The sequence below is a fragment of the Ahaetulla prasina genome, chromosome 1, assembly GCF_028640845.1.
Source record: "Ahaetulla prasina isolate Xishuangbanna chromosome 1, ASM2864084v1, whole genome shotgun sequence".
In the NCBI taxonomy this organism is placed as follows: Eukaryota; Metazoa; Chordata; class Lepidosauria; order Squamata; family Colubridae; genus Ahaetulla; species Ahaetulla prasina.
In genome coordinates this window covers 360,437,930-360,457,619 of record NC_080539.1, presented here as the reverse complement: position 1 = coordinate 360,457,619, position 19,690 = coordinate 360,437,930, and the positions used below count along the sequence as shown (strand labels likewise).

The following is a 19,690-nucleotide window of genomic DNA, read 5'->3' as shown; positions in this document are numbered from 1 at the left end:
TGAGTCCTGGAGCATTCATTAGCCAAGGCTTAGGAATAGAGATGGTTGGAGACCAATAGAACAAATCATTAGATCATTACTAAAATGTTTATTAGATGATATTTCTTTTTTTTTTTTGTAAAAAGTTTTATTTTCATTTTCCAACAACATATTCAATATACAGTCTCTTATTCAACATTAGTCATTAACTTTCATTTGTTACTTATTCAGACCTGCCCAGCTACCACTTCCTTCCTTAACAAACCTTTCCTCCTCCCTTCTCTACTTTCTTCTACTTTCTTCCTCCTTCCTCTCCTTCACTTTTCTACATCCTCTCCTCCTTCCCTACTCTTCTCTTCCACCCTTTCTAACCCTCTCTCTTTCACCTTTCTTTTTCCTCTCCTTTCCCCCTTTTCTACCTCTCTCTTTCCTACCTACTTTCTTCCTTCACTCACTCCTCTCCCTTTCCATTCCCTTCTGAAATGGCAGCTGAGCAGCCCCGCTTTCATTTCAAATTATTTCTATTTCTTAATTACATATCTTCAATCATTCCTTTACATTGATCCTTCATCTCCCCTCCTCCCCCCTTCCCTCCCTCCCCCCTCCCACCCCCCGAGACTTCCCAGAACAAAGTACAGGGTATAAAATTAACAATCATAAATTAAAATACAACATAAGTCAAATCCATAGTCACTCCTCTCTCTAAGACCTTAACTCCCCTTCCAGAAACAAAAAAGTACATTCTTCTTCCAGTCCATTATATATCAGTCCATTCCACTCCTAAAATCTTCAGAATCTTCCAATTAAATTAGTATTTCCAGTTCATCAATAAAATACATAGTTTTTAATATCCAATCTTCATCAATTAACACCAAATATATATCAATCCATTCCACTCCTGAAGTCTTCAGAATCTTATATTAGATGATATTTCTTATTATCTTGCCTTGTCCCGCCTTCTGCTTTAGTGAAAAACGTATAAAGCTTTCTTAATCCTTTGTTCTTGGTCCTTGGCATTTTGGCCAGAGCCCCTTTTCCTTGGAGCGCTCCAATTAAAAGGAAATAGAAACCTGTATCTCGTGTCTAGCTTCCTTCATTGGCCTTGGCACCAGGCTCAGACCCAAATTGGGGACAACAATCTGTCTTTTTATTTAGGAATGCTTGCTCGTTAGGATGATAGGTAACACCCTGGTACTGAGATGCCAAGGTATGTTCGTTATTGATAACGTAAAAGATTTAGTATACCTCCTAACCTTTAGCTGAACTATGTTACTATGGCTACTGAGAATGCATGCATGACATTATTTTTCATGAATGGTTTATAGTGAAACGTATACCGTTCAAAATGGGATAAAAGAGGTTCACTCCAAAAGAGGTGGAATCTGCTTCTGGGAAACTTTTTACTTGCAAATAAAAGTCTTAAAGCTTTCCGCCTTTTTAGTGTGGTTTATTGGACCTACAGACCAGGTGAAGGATCTGATCTTTCTGAAATTACAAAATCTCCCATAAGCTTCGCCCCTTCTCTTTTGGCTCTGCGGGTTGGCTTGGGGACCCAATGGAGGTGCTCCGTGTTGGAAATGGCTGGTGAAGTGATTGACAGAAAAGCCAACACAATCCTAGGCTGCATCACCAGAGGGTTAGAATCAAGGTCACATGAAGTATCGCTTTATAATGCCTTGGTAAGACCAGATTTGGTCACCACAATATTAAAAAGATGTTGAGACTCTAGTAAGAGTGCAGAGAAGAGCAACAAAGATAATTAGAGGACTGGAGGCTAAAACATATGAAGAACGGTTGCAGGAACTACGATAGATACCTCTAGTTACTGAAAAGAAGGCCTAGGAGGGACGTCATAGCAGTGTTCCAATATCTAAGGGCCTGCCACAAAGAAGAGGGAGTCAACCTATTCTCCAAAGCACTTGAAGGCAGGACAAAAAGCAATGGATGGAAACTAATCAAGGAGAAAAACAACCTAGAACTAAGGAGAAATTTCCTGATAATTAGAACAATTAATCGGTGGAATGATTTGTCCCCAGAAGTTTTGGGTGCTCCAACCTTGGAGGTTTTTAAGCAGAGATTGGACGGCTATTTGTCTGAAATCTTACAGGGTCTCCTGATTGAGCAGGGGGCTAGACTAGGAGACCTCTAAGATCCCGTCCAACTCCGTTATTCTATTATTCCACTGCCGTAACATTTGTAATTTTGGTGTAAGTTTTTGAGTCCTGTTATATTAATTTTTCTATATTTATGAGCCTCCCAGAGTTGCTTTGGAAAGGGAGACAAATGTAACAAATAAATATATAAACAAACCATGGCCAGGATTATGTTATGGATATAGAGCTAGTTGGATTCTTATACCCCATGAGTTTATGTTAATGGCTCCATTTTTAATCAGAAGGAAGTACCAAGGGCCCTACCACTGGACTCTCTTCCAGGCTGTTTGACATTTTTATACATGAGTGGATGAGAGCTAGAAACAGGCTTAGCAAATTTGAAGGGGACATTATCACAATTCAAGAGGACTGTGACCAGCGGAAACACTGGGCTGAAACTTGCAACATGCATTTCAACAAAACAAAAACAAACTTCTCTATTTCTTGCTGAAAGAAAAAAAATGAAGGCAAGGATATAGGACTGGAGGACAACTGAAGGATCTGGATAATAGAAAAATGTGACTTATGACCATTTTTCACAGTTATGACCTTTGCAGCATCTCCATGATCATGTGATCAAAATTCAGACGCTTGGCAACTAGTTCATATTTATGACCGTTGCAGTGTCCCGGGGTCATGTGATCCCCTTTTGTGACCTTCGCACAAGCAAAATCAATGGGGAAGCCAGATTTGCTTCACGACCCAGTTACTAACTTATCAACTGCAGTGATTCACTTAACAACTGTGGCAAGAAAGGTCATAAAATGGGGCAATGCTCACTTAACAAATGTCTCTTTCAGCAACAGAAATGTTGGGCTCAATTGTGCCGTAAATTGAGGACTACCTGTATCGGCTCAGGATCGAAAGAAATCATTGTGTCCTCTCCAGTCTACATTGATACCTTGAACATTGTGTCTCCTGGTCCTTTTTTTGTAGTGATTTTGATTTTGGGGAGAAAAATCAGTTTGGAATAAGTTTGATCCAGACCCTTCCAGCCAAAAGCCATTTTAACTTGCCCTTCCCTCTTTCCATCCTAAGTTAGATAGGTCTGCTCAATACTTTTGGGTTGGCCCCTGGAAATCAGAATTAATTCTGAAGTGCAATCGTGGTGCCCCGGAACCTTTTGCACTATGTTGTATGCCACTTCACCTGGGAAAAGTGGGCATTGCGGTGGGAAAACCTCAGCAGCACCAGGTGGCCCATCTCCAACGGAGACCAGTCGCCATCTCGCCCACGCACTTCCCCTCTTTCCCTCCCGCGACATCCAATCGCCCTCCTCGCCTCGGAATCTGATTTTCACTCACTTTCGTTTCTCCTTCGCCTTCGCTTTGGTGCGTCTCCTCTGGCTCCAAACTGCGGGGAGAGAGAGAGAGGGAGAGAGACCGACGGACGGGCGAAGCGTTTTTGTTGGGGATTTCCGCCGATTTCTCCTCGATGGGTAAACAGATCCCGGACGTCTGTGGGCCCCTGTCCCCAAACGCCAAACTGCAGGCTGACCAGAAGGACGCGACTTGTTACACAGGCATGAAATTGAGGATTTGCTGCGCGGTCCTCTTTACCATCCCTCTCGTCTTATGCGTCGTTTTCCTGAGTTTGTACCTGCAGCACCAGTATTCGGATCCGGTTAGCCAGCTGAAGGAATGCAAAGTGGAGTTGCAGAACGAAACTTCCCAGATGCGGGCTAGCCTGGGCTCCATGGAGAAGCGCGTGGAAGAGACGGGGAGCGACCTGAAGAAGGCGAGGGTCGAACGAGATGGGCTGCGAGCCGAACTGGCGGTCGCTAACCGGAGCCTGGTGAAGGCCAGGGAGGACTGGGGCGCCTGTCAGGAACAGCTGGTAAAGCAGTCTAATCGATTATTACGATTATTACTATTATTATTATTATTATTATTATTATTATTATTATTATTATTATTATTATTATTATTATTATTATTATTACTACTACTACTACTACTACTACTACTACTATCATCATCATTATCAAATTCTAACACGATCCTGTTAGCAAGCTGGAGGTGTTTACTCCCCCCCCCCCCAGTATCAATCCGTAGTTTAGTTTATTAAAGTTTAGCTTGGCTTGGTTTGACTAATTTTAAGAGCCTTTCCCAGACATGACTTGACTTGATTAATTTAGGAGCCTCCCCAGACAGTCCAGATAATGCTGAGTGAGTCACAATATAACCAACAACCAAATCAAATCAAATCAAATAAAAATAAAATAAGAACAACAAAAAGAACATGAACAAGATGGCAGTCCAGCCAACAATACACAAAATCTCCCTGTATTTGACACACACATACATATCCCACACACACAAACACAAACACACATTCAATTAGGGCAGGCTAATAATGTGTGCCTGGGCCCCACAAAATCCAAGAAAATTAAGTGTATGTAGGCTTTCCAAATTTCAGTTGTTCTCTGGTCGTTTTCAGTAGCAATGGCTAGAGTTGGCCTGCTGGCTGGGACTTGTAGTTGAAACAGTCTGAAGTGTACCAGGTTATCTAATTCTGGCTTAACCACTAGGCTCCTATCTTATGAGTTGATAAGCAGACATTGTCAAGCCAAGGATCCATGCTAGAAAAACTGCAAAAGTCAACACAGGAAAACTTGATGGCGGATGGTTGTCTGGAACTGATTTATATCCTCCTGTCCCGCCTTGATTTCCTATAGCATTTGCATTTTTTTCCATAATGTTTTAATCGTGTAGGGCAGTTTGAATCTTTTGGCATGATGGTCTTATTAATAGAATAGAATAGAATTTTTTTATTGGCCAAGTGTGATTGGAAACACAAGGAATTTGTCTTGGTGCATATGCTCTCAGTGTACATAAAAGAAAAGATACGTTCATCAAGAATTCTAAGGTACAACACTTAATGATAGTCATAGGGTACAAATAAGCAATCAGGAAACAATATCACTATAAATTATAAGGATACAAGAAACAATGTTACAGTCACAGTCATAAGTGGGAGGAAATGGGTGATGGGAAGGATGAGAAGATTAATAGTAGTGCAGATTTAGTCAATAGTTTGACAGTGTTGAGGGAATTATTTGTTTAGCAGAGTGATTGTGTTCGGAAAAAACTGTTCTTGTGTCTAGTTGTTCTGGTGTACAGTGCTCTATAGCGTCGTTTTGAGGGTAGGAGTTGAAACAGTTTATGTCCAGGATGTGAGAGGTCTGTAAATATTTTCATTGCCCTCTTTTTGACTCGTGCAGTATACAGGTCTTCAATGGAAGGCAGGTTGGTAACCATTGTTTTTTCTGCAGTTCTAATTATCCTCTGAAGTCTATGTCTGTCTTGTTGGGTTGCAGAACCAAACCAGACAGTCATAGAGGTGCAGATGACAGACTCAATAATTCCTCTGTAGAACTGTATCAGCGGTTCCTTGGGCAGTTTGAGCTTTCTCAGTTGGTGCAAAAAGAACATTCTTTGTTGTAATTTTTTGATGATGTTTTTGATGTTAGGTGCCCATTTTAGATCTTGGGATATGGTAGAACCTAGAAATTTGAAAGCCTCTACTGTTGATACTGTGTAGTCTAGTATTGTAAGAGGTGGAAGTATGGAAGGGTTTCTCCTAAAGTCTACCACCATTTCTACAGTTTTGAGTGTCACACTACGAAGCTAGTCATTCAACCTCCCATCTCTATCATCATTGTTTCAAATGAGACCGATTACTGTTGTGTCATCTGCAAACTTTAGTAGTTTAACAGATAGATCGTTAGAGATGCAGTCATTGGTATACAGAGAGAAGTGGGGAGAGCACACAGCCTTGGGGGGGCCCTGTGCTACCCTGGGATATGCAAGCTGCTATCTTCAATTTATTCATTTAACCAGGTTTCAGTGAATTGTAAAAATCAGAATTGTATCTGTTTAAAAGGAGTATTTCATTCATCTTATTAGCAAGTGAATGTACATTGGTTAGGAAAATTGAAGACAGGAGAGTTTTATTTCTCCTATTTCTTAGGTTGATTAGAAGTTTACCTTTCTTTCTCCGCTTCCCCCATTTGGTTTTTTGGGTAATCAATAGCTCCAGGGAAATTGCTTCTTCCTGTGTTAGAATCTCCTCCGTGTTTGTAAAGAGGAGGGGTGGGGGTGGGTGAGATCACAGAAAGCTGCTCCTTAAAGAAAAGTTGCTTCATTTTTAGCAGATGGTCTCGTGAGTAAGAAATCTGTAGTGAGTCACAGAGAATAATTAAAAATAAAGAAACCATTAGAGAGCATTTCACCAAGGCAGACTTTTGATGGCACCATTTGGGATCATACTATTTTAATTGAATAAACATCATTATTTTTGATTATTACAGTACTTGATTCAAAAATGGCTGGCCCACCTTTTAGATGGAATCATTTCAGGCAACTAGGAATTTTAAAAAGACAACAAAAATAATGAAATTATATATATCAGATTTTACTTAATAAATTTTCTGGCAAATAAGTTTCCAATATTTACCACCAGTCTTTCTTTTTTTCCAGCATATCATAAGCACTTTTAATGGCTGGATTAATTTGTAAAAAGCATAAAACAAATTGTAAGAACTAAATAAAAAGTGGAAATGGTTTCATTTGACAAAAACAATAACTTTCATCTAACTGCTGAACCTAATCAATGATTAACAATAAACAACGCTTATCTCCAGCTATCAGTTTCAAATTGTTGACTGTAGACTTAGGTTGTAGGCTAAATTAATAATCCAAGAAGCAACACAAAGGAAACTCTGAACATAAAGCAGATCCCTCCAATCTGAGATTCTTTCAGTCTATTAGATGAAAGCTTATTTTTCTGACATGAGGCCATGGAAGTGATTGGGGAACCCTGCCAAAATTTGGGATTCTGGCCACAGAGGACGTTCTCTGCTAGACAACTTTAAATGGTAAAATGGATTGACAAAAATCCATTCATGGTAACAAAATCAACTTTATTTGTCCTAAGTGATTGTTTTTATAATGGTTTGATTTTTTTTTCTTTCTCTTGGTTTCCTGGTATACCATCAATAATTCTCTAGGATTGAGATAGGCTAGGAATGTTAGAAAATAAATGAAAGCAGAGAGAGAGAGAGAGAGAGAGAGAGAGAGAGAGAGAGAGAGAGAGAGAGATTGTAGGTAGGTAGGTAGATAAATGTAGATAGGTAGGTAGGTAGATAGATAGATAAATGTAGGTAGGTAGGTAGATGGATGGATGGATGGATGGATGGATGGATGGATGGATGGATGGATGGATGGATGGATGGATGGATGGATAGATAAGTAGATAGACAGACAGACAGACAGACAGACAGACAGACAGACAGACAGATAGATAGATAGATAGATAGAGGTAGGTAGGTGGGTGGGTGGGTGGGTGGATGGATGGATGGATGGATGGATGGATGGATGGATGGATGGATAGATAGATAGAGGTAGGTAGGTAGTTAGGTAGGTAGGTAGATAGATAGATGATAGATAGATAGATAGATAGATAGATAGATAGATAGATAGATAGATAGATAGAATAGAATTTATTGGCCAAGTGTGATTGGATACACAAGGAATTTGTCTTGGTGCATATGCTCTCAGTGTACATAAAAGAAAAGATACGTTCATCAAGGTACAACATTTACAACACAATAGATAGATAGATAGATAGATAGATAGATAGATAGATAGATAGATAGATAGATAGATAGATAGATAGATAGATAGATAGATAGATAAATGTAGGTAGGTAGGTAGGTAGGTAGGTAGGTAGGTAGGTAGGTAGGTAGATAGATAGATAGATAGATAGATAGATAGATAGATAGATAGATAGATAGATAGATAGGCAGGCAGGCAGGCAGGCAGGCAGGCAGGCAGGCAGGCAGGCAGGCAGACATTTCAAGAATAATTCAAGAATGCAGCAGAGCAATTTGAGTTTCTCAAAATGTTCCTGGTACAAACTTCAATAGGTTTGAAACAATGGTGAAATTAATTATACTGAGTCAGTCATGGCAGGGAGAATAGGCATATGTGGAAGGAAAGGTCAAGTAAACAACCTCTGGGCCTCTTGGTATCTGAAAACATTCCATTTTGTCTCTCTCACTCACACACACATACACACACAGACAGGCACACTCACACAGAGTTTTCCTGAACAGATATTTCAAAAAAGTGAATCTTCAGCTGTCCTTTATGGACACTGGAAAACCAGCACTGGCAGGCATGTAATGTGTAAATAACTTCCTGAGAAGCCTCTCAGGCCATTTTCCCATTCAGAATTCGAAGAACCAAAATACTTGGACTGTCTCAAAGGTGCTTTTTCCAAAGGCAACTGGGCTTTCTTTATTTTTGTTTTTCCTTGATGGTATCTTCAAGGAAAAAACAAAAACAAGCCCAGTTGCCTTTGGAAAAAGCACCTTTGAGACCACTGTGACCTGATGACTGAGAATTTAGAATAGAATAGAATAGAATAGAATGGAATGGAATGGAATGGAATGGAATGGAATGGAATGGAATGGAATGGAATTGAATTGAATTGAATTGAATTGAATTGAATTGAATTGAATTTTTATTGGCCAAGTGTAATTGGACACACAAGGAATTTGTCTTGGTGCATATGCTCTCAGTGTACATAAAAGAAAAGATACCTTCATCAAGGTACAACATTTACAACACAATTGATGGTCAGTATATCAATATAAATCATAAGGATTGCCAGCAACAAGTTATAGTCATACAGTCATAAGTGGAAAGAGATTGGTGATGGGAACTATGAGAAGATTAATAGTAGTGCAGATTCAGTAAATAGTTTGACAGTGTTGATGGAATTATTTGTTTAGCAGAGTGATGGCCTTCGGGAAAAAACTGTTCTTGTGTCTAGTTGTTCTGGTGTGCAGTGCTCTATAGCACTGCATACTATATAATATACATAATGTTCCATAGACATCCAAAATACTAAAAGAAAGGGAATATTTTTAAATACAAAAGTAGCATAATTAAAAATTAGAATAGGGATGCAAACTAGAGAGAGGGGGATTAATGGAATATACATTTTTATATAATAAGGTGAAGTAATAACAAGAGGGGAAATCAGAATTTGAACGATGGTATTATTAAGTATGCTTGAATAAAATGGTGATTGGCGTAAAAATAACATATTGAAATATTGAATAATTAAATAAAGAAAGATTATAAATTAACATAAATATGTTTACTATTACCAGAATTAAATAAGCTTGTCAAACGTACTAAATATGAAAAATATTATTTTATTCGTACTAAAATGTAAGACACTCAGGTGCCACATTGTTCACGCATTTATATGTTTGTAAAAAAATAAAAAACTTGGGAAAAATATTACCATTGTGCTGTAAAAGCTACTGAGCAGAAGGAAGCGCTATGCGACTGGTTTCCAATGGTTGCATGAAGCCCCTTCTTGGTCAGTAAGATTTATAGCATCTATAAACCATAAAAGCAGTGGCGAATTTGTTACTACCCATTCTGTGGTCATGGCTTGGTGGGGGGGTGTAATGTGATTTGGTGGGCGTGGGCAACTTTTTTTTTACTTTTAAAAGCATTTTTTCTACAACCTCTTCCGCCAAAGAGGTTTAAAAGGCTCTGACGGTCCCAGCTGAGTTGCCTAATCATCAGAGGCTTTTGTTTTCTTTTAAAAGCATTTTTTTGCCTTTAAAAGAAAAAAAACCCCTCTGACAATCAGGAAACTCAGCTGGGATCGTCAGAACCTTTTAAAAGCATTTTTAACAACGTCTTTGGCCAAAGAGGATGTAGAAAAATGCTTTTAAAAGGCTCTAACAATCCCAGCTGAGCCGCACGATCATCGGAGGCTTTTTTTTGGTACTTTTACAAGCATTTTTTTGGCCGAAAAAAAATGCTTTTAAAAGTTAAAAAAAACTCTGATGATCGCGGGCTCAGCTGGGCAAGGGTGGTGGGGGGCAGGGAGCTTTGCTACTGGTTCTCCAAACCACCCGCTGCCATTGCTACCGGATTGGGCGATCTGGTCCAAACTTGGAGCATTTCACCCCTGCATAGAAGCCCCTCTTAAGAGGGAAGATCTTGAGGTTTCTAGTATGAGTTTAAAACTGTCAATACTCTTTCTCTCTTGTTTCTTCAACTCCCAAATTTTGGTCCTGTAGTTACTTGTGGGTTGCACGAGTCTGATTTTCTACTCTGACTCATCACAGCACTATTAGACTTTAGGACACTGCCTTACAGAGAAGGTTCAACACAACAATGTTGGAATTGACAGATATCTTTCCTTTTGGTCTCCATCCAGAAAAGTGTGGAAAAAAATGCCACATCCCAAGTGAAGGAAGCTGTCCAGCGAGAAATGGATAAAACCAAAATTGCTGAAGGTGAGGTGGACCAATGGGGAGCAGGGTGGGTGATAATAGATTGAATTAGCTAGTAGATTAAGACAATGGGGAAAGCTTTGCCCCTGCTTAGAACACGATTTGACTGCCTCCAAATGACATTTTCATCAGTAATTTGAGTCATACGAGACATTAGAGCTGTGGTGGCGCATTGGTTAGACTGTAGTATTACAAGCTAACTCTGTTCACTGTCAGGAGTTCGATTCTCATTGGGTCAAGGTTGCCTCAGCCTTCTGTCCTTTCCAAGCACCCAGATTTCCAAGCACCCAGATTACAAACCCTGTTTGGAACCCTCACCACATCTCTGACATCAATACAATCGAACGTGTCCAGAAATATTTTACAAGAAGAGTTCTCCATTCCTCTGAAAACAATAAAATACCTTATCCCACCAGACTTGAAATCCTAGGCTTAGAAAACTTGGAACTCCATCGCCTTCGACAAGACCTAAGTTTAACTCATAGAATCATCTATTGTAATGTCCTTCCTGTTAAAGACTACTTCAGCTTTAATTGCAATAATACTAGAGCAACTAATAGATTTAAACTTAATGTCAACCGCTTTAATCTAGATTGCAGAAAATATGACTTCTGTAACAGAATCATCAGTGCTTGGAATACTTTACCTGGCTCTGTGGTCTCTTCTCATAATCCTAAAAGCTTTAACCAAAAACTTTCTACTATTGACCTCACCCCATTCCTAAGAGGACCATAAGGGGCGTGCATAAGCGCACAAACATGCCTACCATTCTTGTCCTATTGTTTTTCTTTTCTTCTTCTTATATATATATATATGTTTATACCTCCTAATATTTACTCATATATGTGTTTATATACTATATAATCTTTTTGTATGATACCTACATATATTGTTGTGACAAAATAAATAAATAAATTATTGGGGGCAATTTGCTAACTCCGTAAACTGCTTAGAGAAGGCTGTAAAGCACTGTGAAGCGGTATATTAGTTTAACTGCTATTGCTATTCTGGAATTCATGTTATTTCCTGAATCAGTGCCATTGCTGGGGTCTTTATGAAGATAAAATTTGTCAACACTATTTTAGTCAATGGAGGAAGTATAGCTGCAAGGTACCTTCCCTTCATCTCATTAAAACCTGGTTTTAGTTCTAACGTTCTGCAGGATTGTATACAGTAACTTGGGAAGTATTAGAAATAAAGAATGGGGTTTCAGTTGCATAATGTGGTTTGCTGTTAGGCAGTTTCTGAGCCACGTTGCAAAACCCTTTATAAAGGGGAGGTGTTTAGATTTTAAAAAGTCTTAAGTACCATATTGATGAAGCTGATTTACCACCAAAGGTTTGAGGAATTTGCTCATTTGCCCCCTTAAAAGTTGTTGGAAAGTTTCCCCCACTGTTGTAGGGAATGAACAATTTAAAATTTAGTGACGGATTCCCAAAGGTGCACCGATAAGTATAATGATAGCGTGTCATCCCCTTAGGCTGTCCAACCGGATAGTTCTTTGCGTTTTTAAATTTTGGAAACTTTAATTAGCGCCAATCCTGAAACAGAAGAGGTAACTATGTAACCCCTGTGCATATAGGGAAACTTTTAATGAGAAATTATCTTACAAAACCAATGAAAACATAACCAGAACTTTTTTTAAAAAGGAATTTATTGGAGAAAGGAAAATATAGGGAAAACAAGAGGGTTGCAACTAGTTAGACAGGGAGATGTCCAGGGGCTCTATTTGGCAAATGCAAGGCGATCAAACCGGTCAGTCCTAGAGGAGATCAACCCTGACTGCTCTTTAGAAGGCCAGATCCTGAAGATAAAACTCAAATATTTTGGCCACCTAATGAGAAAGAAAGACTCACTGGAGAAGACCCTAATGCTGGGAAAGATTGAGGGCAAAAGAAGAAGGAGACGGCAGAGAGTGAGGTGGCTGGATGGAGTCACTGAAGCAGTAGGCGTGAGCTTAAATGGACTCCAGAGGATGGTAGAGGACAGGAAGGCCTGGAGGAACGCTGTCCATGGGGTCTCAGTGGGTCGGACACGACTTCTCAACTAACAACAATGACGAATAGAGAATAAAGCTGTGGAACAACCATGTTTGGCAAGAATACCATCAAGAGTCACAACAAGCCAGTAATAGGGTATAGAACAGTGTTGGCTAACCTTTGGCGTTCTCGCGTGCCACTTGCGTGCCGGAAGTGGCACGTGAAACCGTCCTGTGGCAAATGCGCGCCTTCGCCGGCTCCCATCACGTTCCTATGCTCAAACATGCGCCGGCCAGCTGGCCGTCGCGCACGCAGTGCTGGCGACCCCAGAAGTGCGGCAGTCCATCGTGCATGCATGTTGGCAAACCTCTGGCACGCGTGCTGCCTTGCCCATGAGTGATGGCGAACCTCCAGCACGCGTGTTGGCTTGCTCATGAGTGATGGCGAACCTTCGGCACGCGTGCCGCCTCACGCATGCGTGGTCCTCTGGCACTGCGTGCACACAATGGCCAACTGACTGGCGCGCATTTGACCACAGGAACGCGACGAGGAGCCAGTGAGGGCGTGCATTTGTCTCGGGACGGTTTCGCATGCCGCTTCCAGCACATGTGCCATAGGTTCGCCAACACTGGTATAGAATAATCCTCTTTAAAGAGATGGTGGAAATGCATGCATAAGCAAAGCAGTTTTTAATCGATTATTGAGGGTCATGAGGGTCTTATCAGACTGGATTCTCATAGATGAAATTATAACAAAACTGGCAAATGAAAAAAAGAATTTTTAAAAATATTTGGTTTATATATTTTTCTTTGATAAACACACGTACTTCATGAGCAATGTGTTGTCTGAGTATCTGCTTATACGTGGTAGTATATTATGTTATGTAACAGTATACATAATAGTATTTCCCCCCATCACCAAAAAAAAGAATTTTTAAGAGGTTCCCTTGAACTGCAAGGCTCTGTAGCTTGCTTAGCTTATGCCTACAAAAATACTCAGAAAACAGGAACAATTAACAAGGAAGGGACACAGACATTGGCATATGAACATCTAGGGATTCACTTACCTACCAGTTCGCAAATGTGAGTGCACACCCGTGTTGCTCGGCTGCGCCCCGTCTGCACATGCGTACAGCCTTCCGCGCATTACGTCCGGACTGGTGGAGGAAGCCTCCCACAGTCGCTACTATCGGTTTTCCCAAACCGGATAGAACCGGCTGAATTCCACCAGATTCAAAACATCTCTCTCTCCCCTATGATTGCTCAGTGAAACATAAGAGCTTAACCAAGGAAGTACAGTAGTTAACTAGTTTCAATAGAAGAGAATATTTGTAATATTTGATCTCTTTGTGGCCCTTGGTGCTTTCTGAGCTTGGTTGCTTTTTTAAAAAAGATGTTTCATTACCCAGCTAGGTAACATCACTAGCACTGATGATGTTACAGAGTTGGGTAATGAAACGTCTGCAAGAAAACAACCAAGTTTAGAGGTCACCAAGGACCCCACAGTAACTAGTTTAGCTTAGTTGATGGTGTCCACTTTAATAGGAATTTTGTGTATGTGTGCCAATTGCAACCTTCTCTTGTTTTCCCTTTATTTCCCTTTCTCAAATAAACTCCTTTTTTGAACCCCAGTCTTATAGCATCTGTTTAAAGAGACTAACTTTTTTTGAACAAAGCCAGAGCCCTAAATTGGTTGCCCTTGATATACTTGGCAAATCAGAAATCATCTAAAAGCTAAAGGCATTTTTTAAAATGAAATTGTAGTGTGATTCTACCTTGACATTAATAATTTGGAGAGGCTCTGGTATCATTTGACTTTGGCGGCACCAACACTGAATTGTATCTCTTCAGCTCTCTAATCATTGGGTCAATTTATCAGATACTTAAGGGGCACTATAGTATCTTGGATATGCTGTGTGAAAGTTTGGAGGAGAGGTGTTTAAGCCCAACTTTTCAATAGTATCAAGAAAACTCCTGTTATGTTTGAATATAAAGGAAAGAAACTGTCAGGAAGGAGAAATTTCCTGACAGTTAGAACAATTAATAAGTGGAACGACTTGCCTGCAGAAGTTGTGAATGCTCCAACACTGGAAATTTTTAAGAAAATGTTGGATAACCATCTGTCTGAGATGATGTAGGGTTTCCTGCCTGGGCAGGGGGTTGGACTAGAAGGTCTCCAAGGTCCCTTCCAACTCTGTTGTTGTTGTTGTTGTTGTTGTTGTTGTTGTTATTATTATTATTATTATTATTATTATTATTATTATTATTAAACTGCAGAGAGTGAGGAAAGATACTGCAATATAAACTTAGTTTAAGAAGCAGAAGATAATTTGTGACTCTTGGTTCCTTTCTTTAGAGGAGATTAAACATCTTAAGGAACAACTCTCCAATTTACAACAGATGAAGGAGCAACAACAGTAAGAACACAAAATTACGATTCTATATATTCACCTTTAAATTTTGAAGAATTACCCTGCTGGGAATTCTCAAGTAGACAACCAGGTAATTCCAGGAAATGTAGAACCAGGTAAGAGGGTAGTGTTCCTCTCCTGGTTCTCTTTTTAGCCTCAGGTATTCTGAGGTAGATTGTCTCCAGATGGGTAAGTTTCTTTCTTAGCTACCATGGCTAACTTTCTTGAATAGCCTGGTCATCATTCCATTTACCTATTAATCTATTACCTACTACAGTCTGCATAAATTGGCAATCATAAATTCAAAAAGTTCTCCAAGACCCTCTTGGGGGTCCACAAATCCAGGATTATTTGCCAGACATTGAAAATATTTGCAAAAATTTAAAACAGTGTCACTTTCTCATTATTATTTTGCACTAGCTGATAACCCAGCATTGCCCGGGTATTTATTTATCCCAATCCTGTATTAGACAAGAATAATTAAAGCCTTGTTGAAAATGTCCAGACGAAACATAATTTCTAATGTTGAGTTTTCCCCCTTACCAGAGGGAGCCCCCATGTGGAGTACGTTACCATGGCAACTCCACTGTGCTATACAGTAGAAGCCATTTTAAAGCAGTACAGTCAAAGCCATTTCAAGGCACAACAGGCTGTATCTTAACAGAACACCCACCCTGAGGGGTGTTAGGGGTGTCTTACCCCCACAGTATTTTTTTTCGATAAGTCATCTGTGTACCAAGTTTGGTTGAAATTGCTCGAGGCTTTCCAGAGTTATGCTGGAATATACACACAAACATACACACACAGCCATTTAGATAGATAGATAGATAGATAGATAGATAGATAGATAGATAGATAGATAGATAGATAGATAGATAGATAGATAGATAGATAATTAAAAACACAATGTTTTTATCATTAAAAATATTTTATTTATGTTAAAAGCTGATGGATTTTACATTGTTCTTTATACCTAAGTAAATATTCTACAAATATAGCTATTTTAACAATGCAGAAAATATGGATAACTATAACCCATAGAAACCAAAGTTCTTTTGGAGTCCTCCATAATTTTTAAAGGCGGGAAGAGGTCCTGAGTGCAAATGTTTGAAAAATATTCTTCTAATGTGACAATGTTCTCTTTCCACAGAAAGGAGATTCAGCATCTGGAGGATCAGCTTACGAAACATAAATCTGTTGAGCGCTCCAAGGGAGGCCTTCTCCTGGGGCCTTCTATGGTCCTTCTCCCACTTCTCCTTGCTGCCCTCCTCTTCTAGTCCATTTTGGTCACTGCCAAGTTTGGGTGGTGCGCAAGTGTCAAGTCTCACCCTACTTCATCTGCATAACCATACTCCTCCTTCTGCATGTGGGTTTTGGAGACATCTGAGTTGCGCCCTGTTAGGACAGGAACCTGATTCTGATGCCAGACTTGGACATTTATCTACTCTGATAACTGAAATTTTGGCCACAGCAGTGGATTTGCTAGAGCTTGTATTACATTGCACTGTTACACAGAACTTGGCAAATAAAGTTCAATTTTGATTATGTTAATAATAACCTTTACCTGGTGAATGTCAAATTGGGAACAACTTTCTTTGCTTTCTGAGGGTTTGGTGGCTTCTCGTGTTAATATTCAGAAGACCAAGATGCTTCGATCATGCAGGAGGACTCAGTTTCAACCTCTGCTAACTAGTATGATGGGAAGAAAAGTAACACCCACATAAATACATATAAACACATGCCTGAAAATGTAGAAAGTTGATACAAGCCAATAAATATCATTTTCACCAACAGGAAGGAATATAGATTTAATTCCTTATTAAGAGGTTCACTCCTTGTGGTCTCCTTTAGTAATCGTTCTTAGAGCTCCAAAGTAGAATATATTAAAAAATTAGGTTAATCAGGAGCTTAATTGAAAATTATATTCTTTTTTCTCTCTTTTATGGTAGGAAAACAGATTAAGATCTTTTAAGACAGGGGTCTCCAACCTTGGCAACTTTAAGCCTGGCGGACTTCAACTCCCAGCTTTGCTGGCCGGGGGATTCTGGGAGCTGAAGTCCTCCAGGCTTAAAGTTGCCAAGGTTGGAGACCCCTGCTCCAGGGTAGTCACTATTCTCTGATCCTGGTCACAAATGACACCACTGTTTTGGGTTCATTCCCAGTTCTTTCTTAATATAATATTTAAAACATGTGAGCTTGGATGGATTGCTAGAGTAATAATTCTTCATAATGTATTTTGTTCATAATGTATTTTGTATTGGGAATTCTCGAGTTGAAGTCCGCCAGGCTTAAAGTTGCCAAGGTTGGAGACCCCTGTTTCAAGATGTTCAAATGGTGGAAGAAATATAGCAAGTACAGGTTGTTCTTGACTTACAACTATCCGTTTAGTGGCTGTTCGAAGTTGCAACACCACTGAAAAAAGTGACTCATGACTTTTTCACACCTAGCACTGTTACAGGATCTCCATGGTCATGTGATCAAAATTCAGATGCTTGGCTCATAATTTATGACGGTTGCTGTGTCCCGAGGTCATGTGATCACGTTTTGCGACCTTCTGACAATCAAAGTCAATAAGGAAGCCAAATTCACTTAACAACCAGGTTATGAATTTAATAACTACAATGATTCACAACTGTGGCAAGATAGGTCATAAAATGGGGCAAAAGTCACAACAACTTTCACTTAGCAACAGAAATTTTGGCCTCGGTTGTGGTTATAAGTCGAGGACTATGTGTAAGAGATGGTTTTTTGCATGGCTGGCTGAGGAATTCTGGGAGTTGAAGTCCATGCATCTTAAAGTTGCCAAGGTTGGGGAAACCTGATTTAAACTATGCGGATACGTCACGCACTGGCCACACCCACGCCCGGTTTAGCGAAGGGGAAAAAAGTCCCGAGACATCATGTGACGCCACCATGACGATGTGAGTTTGACACTCCTGATGTAGTGGAATCAAGGATGAGTTTGCAAGGATAGAAAAGAGAAGTTTTGGTACAAAGTAGATATAATTGGAGCGCATTTTTTCTCTCATATCTCAGCTATTAATTTATTTCACTTACTATTTCTACTCCTTTTCTGTGCTTTGCAGGGAATGTGGTGATGGTTCCCTAGGTTCAAAGAGAATTTAACAAAGATTTAGGAAAGCTGCAGAAATGTCATTAAATACTAACACCCCCCGCGTTTGTTCTAAACATCACAAAAAGTGAAACCAACTTTTCTTTTTTCAACCTATACTACCCATCTGATAGTAAGAAACACTTCAAAGATCTGAAATAACCTGCTTTTGAAAAAAGCTCTGTTGAGAGAAAACTGAGGAAAAAAATGACACCAATACCCATGGGCCTTTATCAGTTGAGACTGGAAAGTGGAGGGATGGAAGGATAGGTTCTGAAAGGATGTCTCTCTCTCTCTCTCTCTCACTCTGTTGTGACCTAGGCCCAAGTAGTTATTACCAGATGCAATCAGTCCTAAACAAACGTATTTTATTAGAACAGCTGAGAATTATTTCATTCTTAGCTTAGTCCAAATTAAGTCCAAAACAAAGTCGTTCATAAAAAGTCCTTCGGCCTTATCACAAACCTTTGTCTTCTTTGGCACCCTGCCAAAGGTTTTTCTTGGCAAGAACCCCACAAAGTTCAAAAACAGGAGACAAGAAACAATTGTAGCAACGTTGCTTTCCTACAAAAAATTCAAGAGCCATTGTTCTTTTAAGCCTTATGGGAGGGGCCAATCATCTCCTGGCCTTACTTCCGAGTCGTCCTTTTTGCTTTAGCTGCTCTTGCCTTCTGGCAGCTCTTCCCATGCGTGCACTAGGAACAGGCTCCTCCTCTTCCTCTGTCTCTCTGCTGTCCGCCTCTGGAGGCTCCGGAGTCTGCACATCGCTTCCAGATGGCCCTGGCCCCATCTCTGCCTCCGACGCAGAGCCCTCGTCCGGGCCTTCCTGACTCCAGGACTGTCCCATTGTCCTCCCCAGCCTCTTCACTGTCCGACTCCGCTGCCAGCTTCACAGGTTGCTGGCGGACCACAACACTCTCTTTGTCTGTCTGTCTCTCTCTCTCTCTGTCGCTCTCTGTCTCTCTCTCTCTCTCTCTCTCTCTCTCTGTATGTGTGTGTGTGTGTAAGAATTGCATTTTTTTTGAGTCATCTGGTCATTATCACTCTCTCTTGAGAGCTGTTGCGGCCACTTGGAGGTTCATCTGTGCACTCAGGATCAATCTGAATCAAAGTTCAATTGATTGTGGCACTGTAGACTGGAAATAGGTGAGTATCTTATCCCTCCTCCTCTGTTGAGAGAGGGCTGCTCAATTCTAACACAGATGGATTCTTTTACCCCTCTTTCAAACTGAGATAGACCTCTCTATCCAGAATGTGGCTGCCTTCAAAATGATGGGGTGTTCATACCATTAAAGAGATTAAGTATCAGCCCTTCAAGCAAGGATTCCGAAGAGAAGGCTTAGAGGTGACATGATAGCTGTCTTCCAGTACTTGAAAGGGGTGTCACAGGGAAGAGGATGTTGATTCATTCTCTAAAGCAGGGGTCTCCAACCTTGGTAACTTTAAGCCTTGCAGACTTCAACTCCCAGAATTGAAGTCCCCAAGCTGGCTGGGGAATTCTGGGAGTTGAAATCCGCCGGGCTTAAAGTTACCAAGGTTGGAGATTAGAGGTGGGCTGCTGGGGGTTTGCAGGGGTTCGGGAGAACCTCTAGCTAAGATTCTGTGCAGTTTGGAGAACTATCAAATCCCAGTCCTGGCTGGCCCCACCCACCCCACCCCTCCTAGGAGTCCCCACGTGGCCCGTTTTGGATGCAGGTAAGTGCAGGCCGTGGGTGGAAGCTCGGGGAG

At 40.4% G+C, this 19,690-nt stretch overlaps 1 protein-coding gene and 1 long non-coding RNA gene across 5 annotated transcripts in view; one reads left to right on the top strand and one right to left on the bottom strand.

Moving 5' to 3' along the window:
* The window catches only part of LOC131188213 (uncharacterized), a 38,346-nt gene extending 34,734 nt beyond the window's left edge, over positions 1-3,612 (bottom strand). For 2 of the 4 annotated variants that reach the window (XR_009152736.1, XR_009152737.1), the window contains exon 1: positions 3,437-3,612. This is a non-coding gene — a long non-coding RNA (uncharacterized LOC131188213). The remainder of the gene's footprint in view (positions 1-3,436) is intronic. The other 2 variants (XR_009152735.1, XR_009152734.1) reach the window with 2 other exon arrangements.
* LOC131188212 (uncharacterized) lies at positions 3,403-16,407 on the top strand. The gene is made up of 4 exons (XM_058163307.1): positions 3,403-3,968; positions 10,386-10,464; positions 14,796-14,856; positions 16,001-16,407. The coding sequence occupies exons 1-4, from the start codon at positions 3,567-3,569 to the stop codon at positions 16,125-16,127; spliced, it is 669 nt and encodes a 222-aa protein (XP_058019290.1). The 5' UTR covers positions 3,403-3,566; the 3' UTR covers positions 16,128-16,407.
* Positions 16,408-19,690: the final 3,283 nt, after the last annotated feature.

Excerpts from the sequence above, each read along its gene's own strand:
- LOC131188212 (XM_058163307.1), top strand. The coding sequence starts at position 3,567 with ATGGGTAAACAGATCCCGGACGTCTGTGGGCCCCTGTCCCCAAACGCC. Across the intron at positions 10,465-14,795 it reads TAAAACCAAAATTGCTGAAG|AGGAGATTAAACATCTTAAG; the intron begins GTGAGGTGGACC and ends TCCTTTCTTTAG. Across the intron at positions 14,857-16,000 it reads CAGATGAAGGAGCAACAACA|AAAGGAGATTCAGCATCTGG; the intron begins GTAAGAACACAA and ends CTCTTTCCACAG.